Source organism: Zingiber officinale, chromosome 6A (genome assembly GCF_018446385.1).
Source record: "Zingiber officinale cultivar Zhangliang chromosome 6A, Zo_v1.1, whole genome shotgun sequence".
Lineage (NCBI taxonomy): Eukaryota > Viridiplantae > Streptophyta > Magnoliopsida > Zingiberales > Zingiberaceae > Zingiber > Zingiber officinale.
This window is the reverse complement of record NC_055997.1, coordinates 132,736,628-132,754,049: the sequence shown is the minus strand read 5'-3', so window position 1 is coordinate 132,754,049 and position 17,422 is coordinate 132,736,628. Positions and strand designations below refer to the sequence as shown.

Sequence of the window (17,422 nt, the reverse complement as noted above, 5' to 3'; positions counted from 1 at the left end):
GAAAAACAACAACTAACATAATACAATACAATAGTGTTGATTTTCATAAAATCAGCAATAACATTATTGCTGACTTAAACATTTAGAAATCATAATTTTTAATTGGAATCACAGGGCACACAATATATCAAATTGAAATTCATTCAGAGATCTTCGATTTGATATATTGTGTGTCCCATAGTTCAATTTGAATAAAAAATTATTACCTCTCAAAATTTACCCAGCATATATGTTGGCTGATGCTTCCAATAATAATTTTAATGCCTCTGGAGAAGTTAAAATAAGCAATGGAATGCACCGTTGAACTCCTTACAATCATGGAAATCCACAAGACCTGAAATACGTGTAATCGGACCTATTTAGGTCCATTAGTGAGTTTCGGTCAAAATACCATGAGATCATGGGAAGCGTACAATATGTCAAATCAAAATTGTAACAGGGTAAAAATTGAGAGGTGATAACTTTTAATTCAGATTGAATCATGTGGTGCATAATATATCAAATCGAATGTCTCTGAATGAAATTTGATTTGATATATTATGTGTCTCATGGTTCAATCATAGTCAAAAGTTATGATATCTTAAAATTTAAGTCAGCAACAACCTTATTGTTTTTTTAAAATCAACATCATTGTATTGTGTTGCTATTTTCAAAATTCAGCAACACAGGGAATCATCTACGTGTTACTGAATTCTGAAAATCAGCAATACATAGTTGATTTTTTGTATTGCTATGTGTTGTTGATTTTCAAAATTCAACGTGTGGTTGATTTACTGTGATGCTGTGTGGTGCTGATTTTCAAAAATTAGCAACACAGAAAATCAATCTTCTGTTATCGATTTCTGAAAATAAACTATACTGTTTTTCACTATGTTACTAATTTTTAGTAATATCATATTACTTATTTTTGGAAATCAACATCACATTAAAAAAGTGATTTGGAATTTTTTTCATATGAAAAATAAAAAGAAAAGAGATGTTCAAAATATTTTGGACTCATAATTTTTTTTTTGATGAATAGTAAAAAGGAAGAGAGAGGTTCTTACATTTTTTTTTAGAATAAAAAATTATTTTTAGGCTAAATACTCTTAACCCCCTATATTTTCTATTGAGTAACATTTTATCCCTTATTTAAAAAAATAATATTTTAACCCTTTTATCAAAAGTTATATGTGAAAAAACTTATAAAAGATAATTATACCATTGTCTTTTTTTATCATTTTTTTAATAATAGTCTTAAGAAAAAAGAAACATATTGAATTGACTATTATGTCCTTCAAAAAAATACTCACAAAATTTATACATGTATCAACATAAATAATAGAAAAACAAAAATTCTGAGATAATCAGCCAAAAATTAATTCCACCACCCTTCCATACCCAAAAAAGAAATAGAATTCTAATTTGATAAACCAAAATAAAATGAAGATGGAATAAAGCTTATCATTAAAAATTTTCTCTTCATCATCAAATGTGACATACAATGAAGTATGAGTAAAGTGTTGATATGGCAAAATTACACCAATACGCATATTATACAATCCAAGAAGAAAATTTATATAGGCTATTGTGACTACAAAATTAATGACTTAGTGCTCAAACATCTTAATATATTACATAAACCTAAAACCACTAATATCTAAAGGGGTCAATTAGTATTTGCATGTATAAAAATGATAGATGTGGATTCCGATGGATAAATGAAATAGAAGAAACATCATACTTCAACAATTTCACCTTCCAAAAAGTTCAAGAATGACACTCAAAAATCACAATACTTAATAGAAGAAATAAAGAACTCTCTTAAAAATACAAAAAGAGCTTGACGAAAAGCGAATGGAATACATTCAGACAGACAAAAATTCATATTGGTAATTTTAGTATTTTTTTATCAAATGATATAATGATTATTTTTTTTTCAAATGATATAATCATCAATTTAATGTATTTTTTTATCTTTTAAAGTTATTATAAAAAATGATAAAAAATAAAGATATAATTATCTTTTATAAAAAATTTTATATCCGATATCCGATTGTTAGTCAAAGAAAATTAAATATTATTTTTAAAATACAGAGACAAAATACTACTCGTCGATAAAAAAATACGGGAATTAAAGATATTTAACCTTGTTACAGAAACAGAGATACTACGTTCTTTAGACATTTATAAAACTACATATGTGATTGGAAAACTACCTTGCTTAAATCGCCCCAAGAGTTTCGTTTTTGACAAATGTAACATAAATTAAAACATTATATATTAAAAGAAAAGAACGATACATTTTTTCTATAATACGATGCATTGCTCAACAATTATATATTATAACATCTGATCGACCGAAACACAAAGTTGATAATCTAATTAAAATATTTGAGAGTTTAAAAAAAAAAATCAATTGCACAAGATATATGGTATAACAACATATAAAAACTACATATATACACACGCTGCAAAAATATTTGCTTAACTTTGTACTTAAACCTTGATAGAGCAACGTAACAATACAAGGATGGTGCTACCTGTTAATTAACAGTAAGACTATATGCATTAGTTACAGCAGACATCTCCATTGTTCTGTTCGAGATTTCCAATGCTTTTTCTAAACTCGCTACGACCTCCGCCATCTTCGGTCGTTGCTGTTTGTGTGCAAGGCAAGATAGAGCGAGCTTGAGAGCGAGCTCAAACGCTTCGGGTGAATACTCTCCTTCAAGTTTCGGGTCAGCGCAGTTCGAAAGGGCACCCCCTTCTGTAAGCATTCGACACTGGAGGGGCGAACAAGTTTTTTTATCAGCATATTTTTCATGGTAAATTTGCTGCTAAGAACTTTTAGTGAACCTACTGAGCCATTGCCCGTCTTGATGATAACCACTAAATCCTAGACAAGCCATTGTCAATAGAACTAACTCAACCAGATTGGGTTGACTTAAACAAGTCAACAAGAGATTGACTGTGGAAGACAAAATCGAATGCTTCAACTATTGACCGAAGAATTACGAGAGAATTAAGTGAGTCATGAATCAAACATGTACATGTTAGTTATGCTACCACGAGAGTGTCAAATTAAAAGCGAAGGTTTAATTATCATGCTATAGAGCATATAAAGCAGCAAATTGAAGGAATTAGAACTGACCATTTTGCTCAATGGCATTGGCTTTTTCAAGTTCATGTTGATCGCTCGTTTCCCCGAGAGAAGTTGCAAGAGGACGATTCCAAAACTATACACATCTCCAGCTGCATTTACCCGGTGATTCTGACGGTATTCAGGATCAACGTAACCAAAGGTTCCTCTCACCTCTGAGCTCACAAAAGAAGCACCAAGGTCTACCACTTTCGACAAACCGAAATCAGAGAGTTTGGCTTCAAAATCAGCACCGAGAAGAATATTTGTTGGCTGCAAAACATTGGGGTGGCATGATCAACGAGTGCCAATATTAGAATGAGTTTATAATCTCAATCAGATCAGTCAGTTCAAAACTAAACCCAACCTTAACATCCCGATGAACAATGCAGCCTTCTGGATAGGTATGAAGAAACCAAAGGCCGCAGGCGCTACCGATTGCAATCTCAAGTCTCTGTGTCCATGACAAAGTTTTATCTTTTCCTGCAACATTGGGTTCGTGTTCAGCAGCCCAGACGAATAGCCAAGGAGATATAATGAATTAGCTTTTCAAGGACTCGTTACCGAAGAGCCACTCGGATAGATTTCCATTTGTGCTCAATTCATAGACGAGAAAGCATTCATCCTCTTCTTTGCAGAAACCCAACAGAGCAACAAGATTTGGATGACGAATATGAGACATGCTGGCGACTTCCCTCATGAAAGTCTCTCCATATCCATCCTTGATGTGTTTGATTGCGACATGGCAGCCATTTGAGAGAAGACCTTTGTAGACCTTCCCTGGAATGCAAAGCCTTGTTCTAAAAAATTCATTTCCTCTAACTCAAAACTCTTTAGCTTCATTTCGAAGAAAATGAAATGTATATAAGGGCAGAAATAATTACCAGCTACCCCCTCGCCGATGAAGTTTAATGCATTTAGATCATTTGTAGCAGCATAGATTTCCCTAACTGACATTTTTCGACATCCTGGTTCCTTGAATACGAGTACCTTGGAGGTTGCAGTTTCTATACAACAAGATTTTAGTGCATTTAGATCAATTTCACAGCCACATTTTCATATGTGACAAAGACGACTTGAATACCTTCATCTGAAATAGATGGATTTGGTGGATGTTTTTTCTTGAATAAGCGCCATGATACAATTAATGTTAGGATCACAATGACGACAATCGACCCGACAGCAATCCATATACCTATGCTTACGCGAAAGATATATAATTGCATCAGACAAAATGGTAAAACAAAAAACTGAAAATTTATTTAACAGCATAATGTTTAGGGAGGTGATAAGATGCCTAACCTTTTGTCAACATGATCCTTGAGAATAAGATCATTTTCCTGCTTGTAAAGAAGGAAGAAAAGAATTTTAAATCTTTATATATAGAAGGATTCCTTTAAATACACTGTTTTTTTTTTCAAGGGTAAACTTGATTTCAGATGACAGGTCTGTTATATTGCCAATGTCAAATTCAGTGAATAAACTGAGGACTTGCATAAATGTATCAAGAGGTGAATCCCATTTTGATAAAAGTTATAGGGTTTGTAAGGGGTGAATCCACTCGCCCAATAGATTAGATTGTTTGAGTGTCTTCTTTAATGATCCCAAGAAACAACTTGCAGAAAGAAAAATACACTTGAATTTTATGATTTGATTCCTACATATGAAGTAACAAAACCGACTCTTAGGCAATTATGTTACCCTTAAAGTGCAAACTTCAATTACAAAAATACACTGCCAAAGTACAAGATTTCTGAAGCAAGCTAAGATATAAGAATCAATAATCTAGTTTTTATCAAACTATTGTAATCTCTTAGCTCAGTAAGCTTCACCCAGATAAACATAAAAAAGCGAGTGTGAGAGAGATAACACAAGAAGAAAAGGTTGGACATGTTTCTCGACCTAAACCTTGAGTAAAAGATACAAGTTCCAATGAAAAACGGGATATGACAAATCAAAAGTACAAACTTGAAATCTGCAAACAGAAGAGCAACTAGAAAAGAATTAAATCAGTAGTAAATAGTTGCAGTACCTAGCTCGTATGAGATGGAGGAGAAGAGTGGCTCTCGGGTTCTTTCTCCCTCTACATCAACTCTGGTTCGTAATGATGATTGGAGCAACCTCGGAAGCACCGGAAGAGGAGAGGAAGTTGAGCATTAAATTTTGTTTAAACTTGTGGAGAAAATCAAAATTTGATGAAAATGCCGGCCGCTGAACGATTCTATTTGTCGCGGTCGTTTTCATTTTCGGTTTGGCCGAGGTCGAAGCATTCAGCGAAAAGGCCACATGGCGTGCAACGCGCGGTGAAGGATTTTGAAATGGATATACGTTTCTGGAGGAAAATAATTCACATGTTTAAGAATGATTATTTTTAAAAAACCTATTTCTTTTTTTCCATCCAAAAGCGATCGATCAAATGAAAGAATAAACAGTTAAATATTTTTAGAAAATTAAATTTAAATGTCTGTTTTTAAAATTTGCCTAAAATTTCATTCATTTATCAAATATTAGATTCAACATACTTTTTCTTATTTTCACTTGCTTCTCTCTTTCCATATATTTATCATCTAATCTTCCGAGAAAACAAAGTCTATAGTTGGAGTTCCTTGACTTTTTTTTTTTATTTCACACATAAATTTTATTTTATTTCACTTATCACTGTCTCTAGATTTTTAAAGGTCAATTTGATGTTCAACAGAAAAAGTGTATAAATTTTTTCAATTTATTATTTTTTTTGCAAACTTTCTCCTAAAATTTCAAAGTTGCCTAATTTCAAAACTTATTATTTTACCTCTCAACTATATAGAAAGGTAACATAGTAATAAAAACTATTAACCAAACTAGATAACATCGAGCCTGGATGACTAATCTAGTTCTATAAAAATTTTTCATCGATCATCAAAATAAATTAAAAAATATTTATAACGAACCCCTTAGAACCTTAACATCCCTTAACTACAAATCCATTTGAAAGAAAAAAATTAATGAATATTTAAAAGATAACTAAATGTCCTTATCAGGGCCCATAATAATAATAATAATAATAATAATAATAATAATAATAATTATTATTATTATTATTATTATTATTATTATTGGTGATGTGCCCATCAAAATTCAAAACATTGGAAGATATTCTTGCCTTTTCAAAGGCAAATTTTTTCAAAGAAAAAAAAATGGAAATAAAATACAAGCCAGAGTCGAGAGTGACAGATTGATGTATAATAATAATGACGAGTTTGAAAACATTAAAGTGGTCTTGATTTTTAAACCCTAAATTCTAAAAAGGAAAACAAAAAATCTTCACAGCGCCTAAGGGAAGGGAATCAAATATCAATCCGTCGTCAACGGAATCTTTGACGCCGGCGACGTCGACGCCAACAGTATCTCGGGGAGCATGTCGTAGGCGCAGGCCGCCTAAATCGTGGACAGATTCTGGGGGTCGGGCAATGGGTTTTCACATTTGATCCGCTTCCTTCCGGTCAGATTGTAGTCGATGGTGCAGGTGTGGAGTTCCGGGTGGCGGTGCTGACCGCAGTAGGTTTCCCCGCACCGGCACCGGAACCCCAGAAGGCCCACCTTCTTCCGGCACATATGACACCGCTTCGGCTTCCGCCGCCACGCTACCACGGTCGCCGCCGCGGATTCCGAAAAATCATCAACGACCGCCATAGAGGGGGAGGCGGAGGAGGAGGAAGCCGAGCCGGCGTGCTCCGCCTTGAAGCGGGCGCAATAGCACTTGAAGCAGAGGCCTTCTGTGGCAGAACTGCCGTGCAAGCCGCAGTTAGTGCACATTCGAAACCCTAAATCGATTTCCGGAACCTCTTCCATCGATCGATCTTAGTATATCTGCGGCGAATCAATCAGAAATTTAAGCAACAGAAAAGAAATCACCATCAAACAAATAACTATGCATCATCCCAAAGCTCGCATCGAAGAAAAAACTTACTAATCAGTACCGAATCAACCAGAAATTTGAGCAATGGAAAATAAATCACCGCCGTTTTTCTTCTGGTTCAACTTTGAATTTCTCGACTTGAGGTGGGTTTAAATAGACGGACGGACTGTCGGTTGAGTTCTACGGAGAGAATTACGCTTGGCGAGGGCGGTTATGTAAATCTAGGGATAAATATAAGAACAAATTTCCTATTTTTTAGAAACAGAAAATTGAAAGTTTAAAATAAAAAAAAATAGCGGGAGTATTGATGTAGATTTTGCAATTATGGTTCCAATGTACCATTTATTTAATTTAAATTTAATTATTATATCAGGTGCTTGTATGCGATATTCAATTTCTTTTAAGCTAAAATTATGAATGACTATTAATTATTAATATAAATGGTTAAGATATAAGAAAAGAGAGGCTCAAACATATCGAGTTTGGACTCAAATATCTCATGTGATAGTATTTCATATCTCAACTACCGCACCGTCCGCCTCGAGAGGACCGTTTTTAAGCTAAAATTAAGTACTAACATTTCGTATTCTGATACCAACAAGTCAAATTATACACCCAATTTCTCATGCGTAGCGGTATCAAACATTCAGGATCACCATGAGTCAACGCGGCCCGACATAACAAGGTTATGCTCGACATTAGACGAGAACAATCAGATCATGTCAAGGTCCGACCCAACTTGTGTCTTGGGTTTATGAAATAAAAATGAATCTCTAATGTGTTGAATATTTTGATAAAATTTATATCCAAAATTATTATAAAAATGTATCAAAAACTACAATATATTCAAACACAATAAAAATATTTTCCCAGACAATAAAATCTAATTAATTTTTATCTAATAATTTTTATAAATATATGAAAAAATATGACAAAGGTGATTTGTCCAATACACCATCAATCTATTTTTAGTAAACACAAAACATGTAAATCATGAATGATTATTAATCATTAATATAAATTGTTAAGACATAAGGAAAGACATGCTCAAACATATTAAGTTTTGATCCTAATATCTCATAAAACAATACTCTATACCTTAATTATCGCACCACCCATCCCACCCCGAGGGGACCATATTTAAGCTAAAATTAAGTACTAACATTTCGTGTTCTGATGCCAACAAGTCAAATTATAAACTGCACCCAATTTCTCATACCTAGTGGTATCAAACATTCAGGACCACTGTGGGTCAACGCGGCCCGACATAGCAAGGGTTGTGCTCGACATTAGACGAGAACAGTCAGATCATGTCAAGGTACAACCCAACTTGTGCCTTGGGCTCATGAAAAAAAATCAATATCCAATGAGTTGAATATTTTGATAAATTTATATCCAAAATTATTATAAAAATGTATCAAAAACTACAATATATTCAAACACAAAAAAAAAAAACATTTTCCTAATGACAATAAAATCTAATTAATTTTTATAAATATATGAAATTAGGAGAAGAATTAGTATGTTGTGTGTACAAGAGACAAAATGGATAGGCGAAAATGTAAAGATGATAGAGAACTCGGGTTTTAAGTTATGATACAGTACTGGAAAGAGTAAAGCAAAAAATGGAGTGAGTATTGATCTTGTCCGATAGTCGAGGTGACAGAAGCTGGGAATGTGGCACTCCGGTTGATCGTGTGTTGACTCCTTGAGACCCTGCAACCACAGCTGCGTCAGTGCCGAGTCAGGGAAGGGGCCCCCGGCGATGGCCCTTCGATGCTCATGTCAGTCACCAACGATGTGTGGAAGCAGAGCAAAGTAGCGAATAGTAACAGCAACAATAGATTATCGCATACCTCCGCTGAAGCTTGGACCCCCTTTATATAGGGCTCCTGTAGCGCGCGTGCACGCTTCCCAAGACATGCATGCTTCTCGAAGTTTCCCTTGAAAAGATGTAACAGTGAAGTGTCCCTGACACAACACATTAACGAGTCAAGCATATCTCTGAAGTGATAGTGGAAGCTTCTGCAGTACGATCTTTTGTCTGAACCAGCCGTCGACCATGCCGCCTGTCAACGGCACATGCTCTCAAAAAGATAATATCCAGCTAGCAGTGTATTTTACTTGACCGAGCGGGATAGCTGCTCGACTCGGATGAGTGTGTTATCTGGCCGAACGGGGAGGCCGCTCAACCGGCACTGCCGTTGTCTTGAGAAAGCCGCTCAGCCGCCCTTCTGTTTCTGCATAGCTCGATCGTAAATCCGTTCTGTCCTCGTAGCTCTATATAAGGCCGAGCGGGGAAGCCGAACGTCGTGCTCTTGCAGATACCTAGCAGTTTTTCTAAGCGTCGGAAGCTCGGAACTTCATCGAGGTGTTATGATTTTGCGTCGGGTCTTCCTTATCCCGATCAGGTGAGCATGCTACCCCGATCGACCAGTGGTTTAGGGGCGTTTGACCGCCTTGACTAACCCCCACCATGGCATTGACCTCCACCATGGCAACGGGGTGGGGCCTTCCCCCTTCCCCCCTTATCACCGCATCACAAACCTATTCGTCAAGTCTAGTCGAAGGAAGCTGCAGTCCGACTGACTGGACCTGTGTGCGCTGATTTCTTCCCCCATCGGCCTTCATCATTGTACCTGATCCTCGTCGATCGACCTTCTGAAAGCAGTCGCTCGGCCAAGCATCATGCTTCTTTGATCTGATCGGAAGAACTAAGGTTTACCCTTGTAGAATTTTTCCTCTGGCTGTCTTAGACGAGCGGGGACTCGGCTGACATCACCCGAATATCTTAGAATTCGTGCAAATCTTTTTTCATTAAGGCAGAGTGGGTTCCCATGTCGCTCTTAATTACCGTCCAATGATAGCGTCCCACGTGTCAGACCCGTAGCCACCGCACGCCTGACGTGACAGGCATTGATGGCGACGTTTGGCGGTTTAAATTCAACGATCGGATCTTCGCATAGGTTTTCGCGATCTAGATTGGATGAATCCGGTCGGCCGAGCTCGAGGTATATGAGCCCGCCGCCTCACTGCCTTTTTCACCTTCGTGCTCTTGCGCTTGAGTTCTCTGCTGATTCTGTGAGTGTTCTCCAGCGACCTTTTGCTTTTCTACTCCGATGATCCTTGTCCCGTAAGCTTCCTTCTCTTGGTCTCTGACCTTTCCTTGTTCATGGCGTCTTTCTAGTGATCTTTTTGCTTCTTCGTTCGCATTTCCTCCGTTGTTTTTGCCTTTTATCGAAATGACGAGCTCTTCTTAGCCGTCGGCCCCCCTCCCGGACTCTGGTACACCACCATGGAGATCAGGTTCGATGAGGATGACGCTAAGAGGCTTTCACTACTTCTATTACCCCAAACAGTCCAAACTGGGTACCTTCGACTTTCAATCTCAGATCGGGTTGATTTTTTTTTTGAAAAAATGCCAACTTCCAATAAACATTGGAAGGAGTATTCCTTTTTTATATGCCTCCCCGAACGGCCGATCTTCCGGACCCGTTGGTAGGTCGGCCTACCACCTCAACCTGACTTGAAGAAATACAAGAACCGCTCGGACTACTTTCACGCCGCATCCATGCTAGCCGGTCAGAAGTATGACATCCATAAATTGCTTCTTGAGGGTGTGTGCTGTATATCTTCGGCCTGAGTCTGATCCGTACTGGGCTCTCGACCAACTTAGGTAAGAGGTTTCATGTACGTTTTTCCTTTGATTCTAACTGATTTTTCTACTTCTTTTGCAGTCGAAGTCATGCTGCGTGCTTGGATGTCCGGCTTGGAGAAGCTTCAGAACGCCGAGATCAAGGCGGTCACCATTAAGGAATTGGCGAACGGCGGCCTATAGCCGGTCGGCTCCCAAGATGAGAGCGCAGCGATTCCCACCCTGCAAGGGGGGGGGGGGGGGAAGCTAGCCAAGCCCCCAGTGTCGAGGTTGTCGGTGGCTTAAAGCAACCATTCGAGCAAGTGCCCATCGTCCGCTCGGAGAGTTTGGATTCCTCCGGCGAGCCATTGCTAAGGCGTAAAAGGTACCGAACAGAGTCTTCGCGCTCTGCTGCCTCGGCGGTGGGATCTGCCGAAAGGGTCGAGGTCGGCGACTCGAATCCATCCGCGGTTCCTGAGACTACGCCCGAGATATCCTCCGACCAGACTCCTTCGGTGGCCAAGCTGTCGCAGGAGCCTATTGCCGCGGAGCTCCTAGCTTCCATGCCTCCATCGCGGCCATTGAGGGTTCGGCGATCGGCCATCCTCCCCGCATCTGCGTCCCGGCCGGCTGGCCCAGCAACCTCGGCCCACTTGGCTCTGGGTGGCCGACAATGTGTCACGGCGATCTTTCACTTGCCAACGGAAGAGTACAGCGAGCCGAGCGCCCGGTCGTTGCTGTTTGTGTGCAAGGCAAGATAGAGCGAGCAATACTCTCCATCAAATTTCGGATCAGCGCAGTTCGAAAGCGTACCCCCTTCTGTAAGCATTCGACACTGGAGTGGTGAACAAGTTTTTTTATCAGCATATTTTTCATGGTAAATTTGCTGCTAAGAACTTTTAGTGAACCAACTGAGCGATTGCCCGTCTTGATGATAACCACTAAATCCTAGACAAGCCATTGTCAATAGAACTAACACAACCAGATTGGGTTGACTTAAACAAGTCAACAAGAGTTTGACTGTGGAAGGTAAAATCGAATGCTTCAACTATTGACCAAAGAATTACGAGAGAAATGAGTCATGAATCAAACATGTACATGTACTATTATGCTACCACGAGAGTGTCAAATTAAAAGAGAAGGTTAATCATGCTATAGAGCATATAAAGCAGCAAATTGAAGGAATTAGAAATGACCATTTTGCTCAATGGCATTGGCTTTTTCAAGTTCATGTTGATCGCTCGTTTCCCCGAGAGAAGTTGCAAGAGGACGATTCCAAAACTATACACATCTCCAGCTGCATTTACCCGGTGATTCTGACGGTATTCAGGATCAACGTAACCAAAGGTTCCTCTCACCTCTGAGCTCACAAAAGAAGCACCAAGGTCTACCACTTTCGACAAACCGAAATCAGAGAGTTTGGCTTCAAAATCAGCACCGAGAAGAATATTTGTTGGCTGCAAAACATTGGGGTGGCATGATCAACGAGTGCCAATATTAGAATGAGTTTATAATCTCAATCAGATCAGTCAGTTCAAAACTAAACCCAACCTTAACATCCCGATGAACAATGCAGCCTTCTGGATAGGTATGAAGAAACCAAAGGCCGCAGGCGCTACCGATTGCAATCTCAAGTCTCTGTGTCCATGACAAAGTTTTATCTTTTCCTGCAACATTGGGTTCGTGTTCAGCAGCCCAGACGAATAGCCAAGGAGATATAATGAATTAGCTTTTCAAGGACTCGTTACCGAAGAGCCACTCGGATAGATTTCCATTTGTGCTCAATTCATAGACGAGAAAGCATTCATCCTCTTCTTTGCAGAAACCCAACAGAGCAACAAGATTTGGATGACGAATATGAGACATGCTTGCGACTTCCCTCATGAACGTCTCTCCATATCCATCCTTGATGTGTTTGATTGCCACATGGCAGCCATTTGAGAGCAGACCTTTGTAGACCTTCCCTGAAATGCAAAGCCTTGTTCTAAAAAATTCATTTCCTCTAACTCAAAAATCTTTAGCTTCATTTCGAAGAAAATGAAATGTATATAAGGGCAGAAATAATTACCAGCTACCCCCTCGCCGATGAAGTTTAATGCATTTAGATCATTTGTAGCAGCATAGATTTCCCTAACTGACATTTTTCGACATCCTGGTTCCTTGAATACGAGTACCTTGGAGGTTGCAGTTTCTATACAACAAGATTTTAGTGCATTTAGATCAATTTCACAGCCACATTTTCATATGTGACAAAGACGACTTGAATACCTTCATCTGAAATAGATGGATTTGGTGGATGTTTTTTCTTGAATAAGCGCCATGATACAATTAATGTTAGGATCACAATGACGACAATCGACCCGACAGCAATCCATATACCTATGCTTACGCGAAAGATATATAATTGCATCAGACAAAATGGTAAAACAAAAAACTGAAAATTTATTTAACAGCATAATGTTTAGGGAGGTGATAAGATGCCTAACCTTTTGTCAACATGATCCTTGAGAATAAGATCATTTTCCTGCTTGTAAAGAAGGAAGAAAAGAATTTTAAATCTTTATATATAGAAGGATTCCTTTAAATACACTGTTTTTTTTTTCAAGGGTAAACTTGATTTCAGATGACAGGTCTGTTATATTGCCAATGTCAAATTCAGTGAATAAACTGAGGACTTGCATAATTGTATCAAGAGGTGAATCCCATTTTGATAAAAGTTATAGGGTTTGTAAGGGGTGAATCCACTCGCCCAATAGATTAGATTGTTTGAGTGTCTTCTTTAATGATCCCAAGAAACAACTTGCAGAAAGAAAAATACACTTGAATTTTATGATTTGATTCCTACATATGAAGTAGCAAAACTGACTCTTAGGCAATTATGTTGCCGTTAAAGTGCAAACTTCAATTACAAAAATACACTGCCAAAGTACAAGATTTCTGAAGCAAGATATAAGAATCAATAATCTAGTTTTTATCAAACTATTGTAATCTCTTAGCTCAGTAAGCTTCACCCAGAGAAACATAAAAAGCGAGTGTGAGAGAGATAACACAAGAAGAAGAGGTTGGTAAATCATATTAGTAAAAGGTAATTACGCTCACCTTAGATGTTTCTCATAGTCCATCTCAAAATTATGTGAAAAAAGATAAATTACAGGATTATCATATAGTCAACCTCTAAGTGGTTAAGGGCGAGAGGAATTTTTTTTCCTAGAGCATGTGTTTATCGGGAATTGATCCCTGCCTAGTGTTGCAAATCTACCACCTACGAAAAGGCATGAGATAGATCTAAACCAAGATTGAAACAAAAACTTCTCTGAATAAAAGAAAAGAGTATTAAATGGTAGCAGAGAACCATACAAGATGAAAGGGGAAACTTGCTTCGGTTCCTTCTCTCCTCTACGTCAACTCTGTTACCCAAATAAACAAAAGAAATCAAGAACAAAATACAATAAGGAGAGGGCTTTAGTAAGTGAGATTAAAGGAGGACATGTTTCTCGACCTAAACCTTGATTAAAAGATACAAGTTCCAATGAAAAACGGGATATGACAAATCAAAAGTACAAACTTGAAATCTGCAAACAGAAGAGCAACTAGAAAAGAATTAAATCAGTAGTAAATAGTTGCAGTACCTAGCTCGTATGAGATGGAGGAGAAGAGTGGCTCTCGGGTTCTTTCTCCCTCTACATCAACTCTGGTTCGTAATGATGATTGGAGCAACCTCGGAAGCACCGGAAGAGGAAAGGAAGTTGAGCATTAAATTTTGTTTAAAGTTGTGGAGAAAATCAAAATTTGATGAAAATGCCGGCCGCTGAACGATTCTATTTGTCGTGGTCGCTTTCATTTTCGGTTTAGCCGAGGTCGAAGCATTCAGCGAACAGGCCACATGGCGTTCAACGCACGGTGAAGGATTTTGAAATGGATATACGTTTTTGGAGGAAAATAATTCACATGTTTAAGAATGATTATTTTTTTTTAAAAAAAAACAACTTGTTTTTTTCCACATCCAAAAGCGATCGATCAAATGAAAGAATAAACAGTTAAATATTTTTAGAAAATTAAATTTAAGTGTCTGTTTTTAAAATTTGCCTAAAATTTCATTCATTTATCAACTATTAGATTCAACTCAAACAATACTTTTTCTTATTTTCACTTGCTTCTCTCTTTCCATACATTCATCATCTTCCGAGAAAACAAAGTCTATAGTTGGAGTTTCTTGACTTTTTTTTTTATTTCACACATAAATTTTATTTTATTTCACTTATCACTGTCTCTAGATTTAAAGGTAAATTTGACGTTCAACCGAAAAAGTGTATAAATTTTTTCAATTTCTTGTTTTTTTTTAAATCTCTCCTAAAATTTCAAAGTTGTCTAGTTTCAAAATTTATTATTTTACCTCTCAACTATATAGAAAGGTAACATAGCAATAAAAATAATTAACCAAACTAAATAATCTCGAGCTTGCATGACTGATCCGATTCTATAAAAAAATTTTATCAATCATCAAAATAAATCAGAAAGTATTTATGACGAATAACTTAGAACCTTAACATCCCTTAACTACAAGTCCATTTGAAAGGAAAAAACCATGAATACAATACTTAATAGATAACTAAACGACCTTTTCAATGCATCATAGCCCCGGACAAGTGATATAATTATAATAATAATAATAATAATAATAATAATAATAATATACATATGATGTGCCCAGCAAAATTCAAGACATTGGAAGATAATAATGACGAGTGACAGATTGATGTATGATAATAATGTCGAGTTTGAAAACATTAAAGTGATCTTGATTTTTAACCCCAAAATTCTAAAAAGGAAAACAAAAAAATCTTCACAGCGCCTAAGGGGAAGGGAATCAAATATCAATCCGTCGTTAAGGGAATTCCGGCGACGTCGACGGCCAACAGTATCTCGGTGAGCATGTCGTAGGCGCAGGCCGCCTAAATCGTGGACAGATTCTGGGGGTCGGGCAAGGGGTTTTCACATTTGATCCGCTTCCTTCCGGTCAGATTGTAGTCGATGGTGCAGGTGTGGAATTCCGGGTGGCGGTGCTGACCGCAGTAGGTTTCCCCGCACCGGCACCGGAACCCCAGAAGGCCCACCTTCTTCCGGCACATATGACACCGCTTCGGCTTCCGCCGCCACGCTACCACGGTCGCCGCCGCGGATTCCGAAAAATCATCAACGACCGCCATAGAGGGGGAGGCGGAGGAGGAGGAAGCCGAGCCGGCGTGCTCCGCCTTGAAGCGGGCGCAATAGCACTTGAAGCAGAGGCCTTCTGTGGCAGAACTGCCGTGCAAGCCGCAGTTAGTGCACATTCGAAACCCTAAATCGATTTCCGGAACCTCTTCCATCGATCAATCTTAGTATATCTGCGGCAAATCAATCAGAAATTTAAGCAACAGAAGAGAAATCACCACCAAACAAATAACTATGCATCATCCCAAAGCTCGCATCGAAGAAAAAACTTACTAATCAGTACCGAATCAACCAGAAATTTGAGCAATGGAAAATAAATCACCGCCATTTTTCTTCTGGTTCAACTTTGAATTTCTCGACTTGAGGTGGGTTTAAATAGACGGACGGACTGTCGGTTGAGTTCTACGGAGCGAATTACGCTTGGCGAGGTCAGTTATGTAAATATCGGGATAAACATAAGAACAAATTTCCTATTTTTTAGAAACAGAAAATTGAAAGTTTAAAATAAAAAAATAGCGGGAGTATTGATGTAGATTTTGCACTTATTGTTCCAATGTACCATTTTTTAAATTTAAATTTAATTATTATATGAGGTGCTTGTATACGTCTTCAATTTCTTTTAAACTAAAATTATGTGGTAAAGGTTATTTGTTTAGTATCCTTAGGACTATAAATAAACAAAACGTTCGTGAATAAATTTGATGTTTGATTTGGTAAAAGTTTATTTATATTCATTCAATATATATAAGATTAATTAAACAAACAAGTTTGAGCAACTCGTTAAGCTAAATAAACAACCTTGAACATATATATACTCAGCTTGTTAACGTTCGTGAATAACGTTCGTGAACAATGTTCATGAACCATATTCATTAATAAAACTCTTTCAATATGCTAAATAAACAATAAAATAAATAAATTAATTAAAATTATCAAATTCAATAATCAATCAAACAACTAAAAGTTTCAAACAATTAAATAAGCTTGAATTGAGAGCTTGATAATATCTAAACGAATCAAGCTCGAACCGAGCTTAATTCAAACTTGATAACATCTAAACGAATCAAGCTCGAACCAAGCTCAAGCCAAGCTTGAACCAAGTTCAAGCCAAGCTTGAATTGAGAGATTGATAATATCTAAATGAACCAAGTTTCAAACAAGTTCAAGCTCATAAAAAATAAACCAAGCCAAGCTTGAACACTCATTTCAAAAGTTTAGTTCATTTTAAGTTTGGCTCGGTTACCTTATTAAACAAGCTTGAACACCCCAAAGCTTGACTCAACTTGTTTACAACCCTAAGTACACTGTCAATTTGTTTGTAGGTCAACACAGACCATGTAAATTATGAATGACTATTAATCATTGATACAAATGGCTAAAACATGGAAAAAGATATACTCAAACGCACCGTTTGACCCCAATATCTTATGTAATAACACTCTATACCTTAGTTACCGCACCGCCCGGCCCGCCTCGAGGGGACTATTTTTAAGTTAAAATTAAGTACTAACATTTCGTGTTCTGATGCCAAAAAGTCAAATTATACACCCAATTTATC

General features: G+C 37.5%; 4 protein-coding genes across 4 annotated transcripts; all 4 read right to left on the bottom strand.

Moving 5' to 3' along the window:
* Nucleotides 1-2,520: 2,520 nt before the first annotated feature.
* LOC121994432 (probable receptor-like protein kinase At1g30570) lies at nt 2,521-5,283 on the bottom strand. The gene is made up of 8 exons (XM_042548470.1): nt 5,154-5,283; nt 4,424-4,461; nt 4,206-4,316; nt 4,006-4,128; nt 3,686-3,901; nt 3,489-3,604; nt 3,134-3,394; nt 2,521-2,765 (listed from the first exon to the last, which is right to left on the bottom strand). Exons 2-8 carry the CDS (start codon nt 4,455-4,457, stop codon nt 2,526-2,528), a joined length of 1,101 nt encoding a protein of 366 aa, XP_042404404.1. The 5' UTR covers nt 4,458-4,461; nt 5,154-5,283; the 3' UTR covers nt 2,521-2,525.
* Nucleotides 5,284-6,538: 1,255 nt separating this feature from the next.
* LOC121995361 (zinc finger A20 and AN1 domain-containing stress-associated protein 5-like) lies at nt 6,539-11,257 on the bottom strand. Its single transcript, XM_042549118.1, has 2 exons — nt 10,966-11,257; nt 6,539-6,876 (listed from the first exon to the last, which is right to left on the bottom strand). Exons 1-2 carry the CDS (start codon nt 11,255-11,257, stop codon nt 6,539-6,541), a joined length of 630 nt encoding a protein of 209 aa, XP_042405052.1.
* Nucleotides 11,258-11,344: 87 nt separating this feature from the next.
* On the bottom strand, nt 11,345-14,399 carry LOC121995359 (probable receptor-like protein kinase At5g18500). Its single transcript, XM_042549117.1, has 8 exons — nt 14,283-14,399; nt 13,140-13,177; nt 12,922-13,032; nt 12,722-12,844; nt 12,402-12,617; nt 12,205-12,320; nt 11,850-12,110; nt 11,345-11,488 (listed from the first exon to the last, which is right to left on the bottom strand). The coding sequence occupies exons 2-8, from the start codon at nt 13,171-13,173 to the stop codon at nt 11,345-11,347; spliced, it is 1,005 nt and encodes a 334-aa protein (XP_042405051.1). The 5' UTR covers nt 13,174-13,177; nt 14,283-14,399.
* Nucleotides 14,400-15,605: 1,206 nt separating this feature from the next.
* Nucleotides 15,606-16,019, bottom strand: LOC121995358 (zinc finger A20 and AN1 domain-containing stress-associated protein 12-like). The gene has a single exon (XM_042549116.1). It carries the CDS (start codon nt 16,017-16,019, stop codon nt 15,606-15,608), a length of 414 nt encoding a protein of 137 aa, XP_042405050.1.
* Between the last annotated feature and the right edge of the window lie 1,403 nt (nt 16,020-17,422).

Excerpts from the sequence above, each read along its gene's own strand:
- LOC121994432 (XM_042548470.1), bottom strand. The coding sequence starts at position 4,457 with ATGATCTTATTCTCAAGGATCATGTTGACAAAAG. Across the intron at positions 4,129-4,205 it reads TCCATCTATTTCAGATGAAG|AAACTGCAACCTCCAAGGTA; the intron begins GTATTCAAGTCG and ends CTTGTTGTATAG. Across the intron at positions 2,766-3,133 it reads CAATGCCATTGAGCAAAATG|TGTCGAATGCTTACAGAAGG; the intron begins GTCAGTTCTAAT and ends TCGCCCCTCCAG.
- LOC121995359 (XM_042549117.1), bottom strand. The coding sequence starts at position 13,173 with ATGATCTTATTCTCAAGGATCATGTTGACAAAAG. Across the intron at positions 12,321-12,401 it reads TCTATCCGAGTGGCTCTTCG|GAAAAGATAAAACTTTGTCA; the intron begins GTAACGAGTCCT and ends CCAATGTTGCAG. Across the intron at positions 11,489-11,849 it reads CAATGCCATTGAGCAAAATG|TGTCGAATGCTTACAGAAGG; the intron begins GTCATTTCTAAT and ends TCACCACTCCAG.
- LOC121995358 (XM_042549116.1), bottom strand. The coding sequence starts at position 16,019 with ATGGAAGAGGTTCCGGAAATCGATTTAGGGTTTCGAATGTGCACTAAC.
- LOC121995361 (XM_042549118.1), bottom strand. The coding sequence starts at position 11,257 with ATGGCCGATCGCCGAACCCTCAATGGCCGCGATGGAGGCATGGAAGCT. Across the intron at positions 6,877-10,965 it reads GATGGGCACTTGCTCGAATG|AAGGCCTCTGCTTCAAGTGC; the intron begins GTTGCTTTAAGC and ends GTTCTGCCACAG.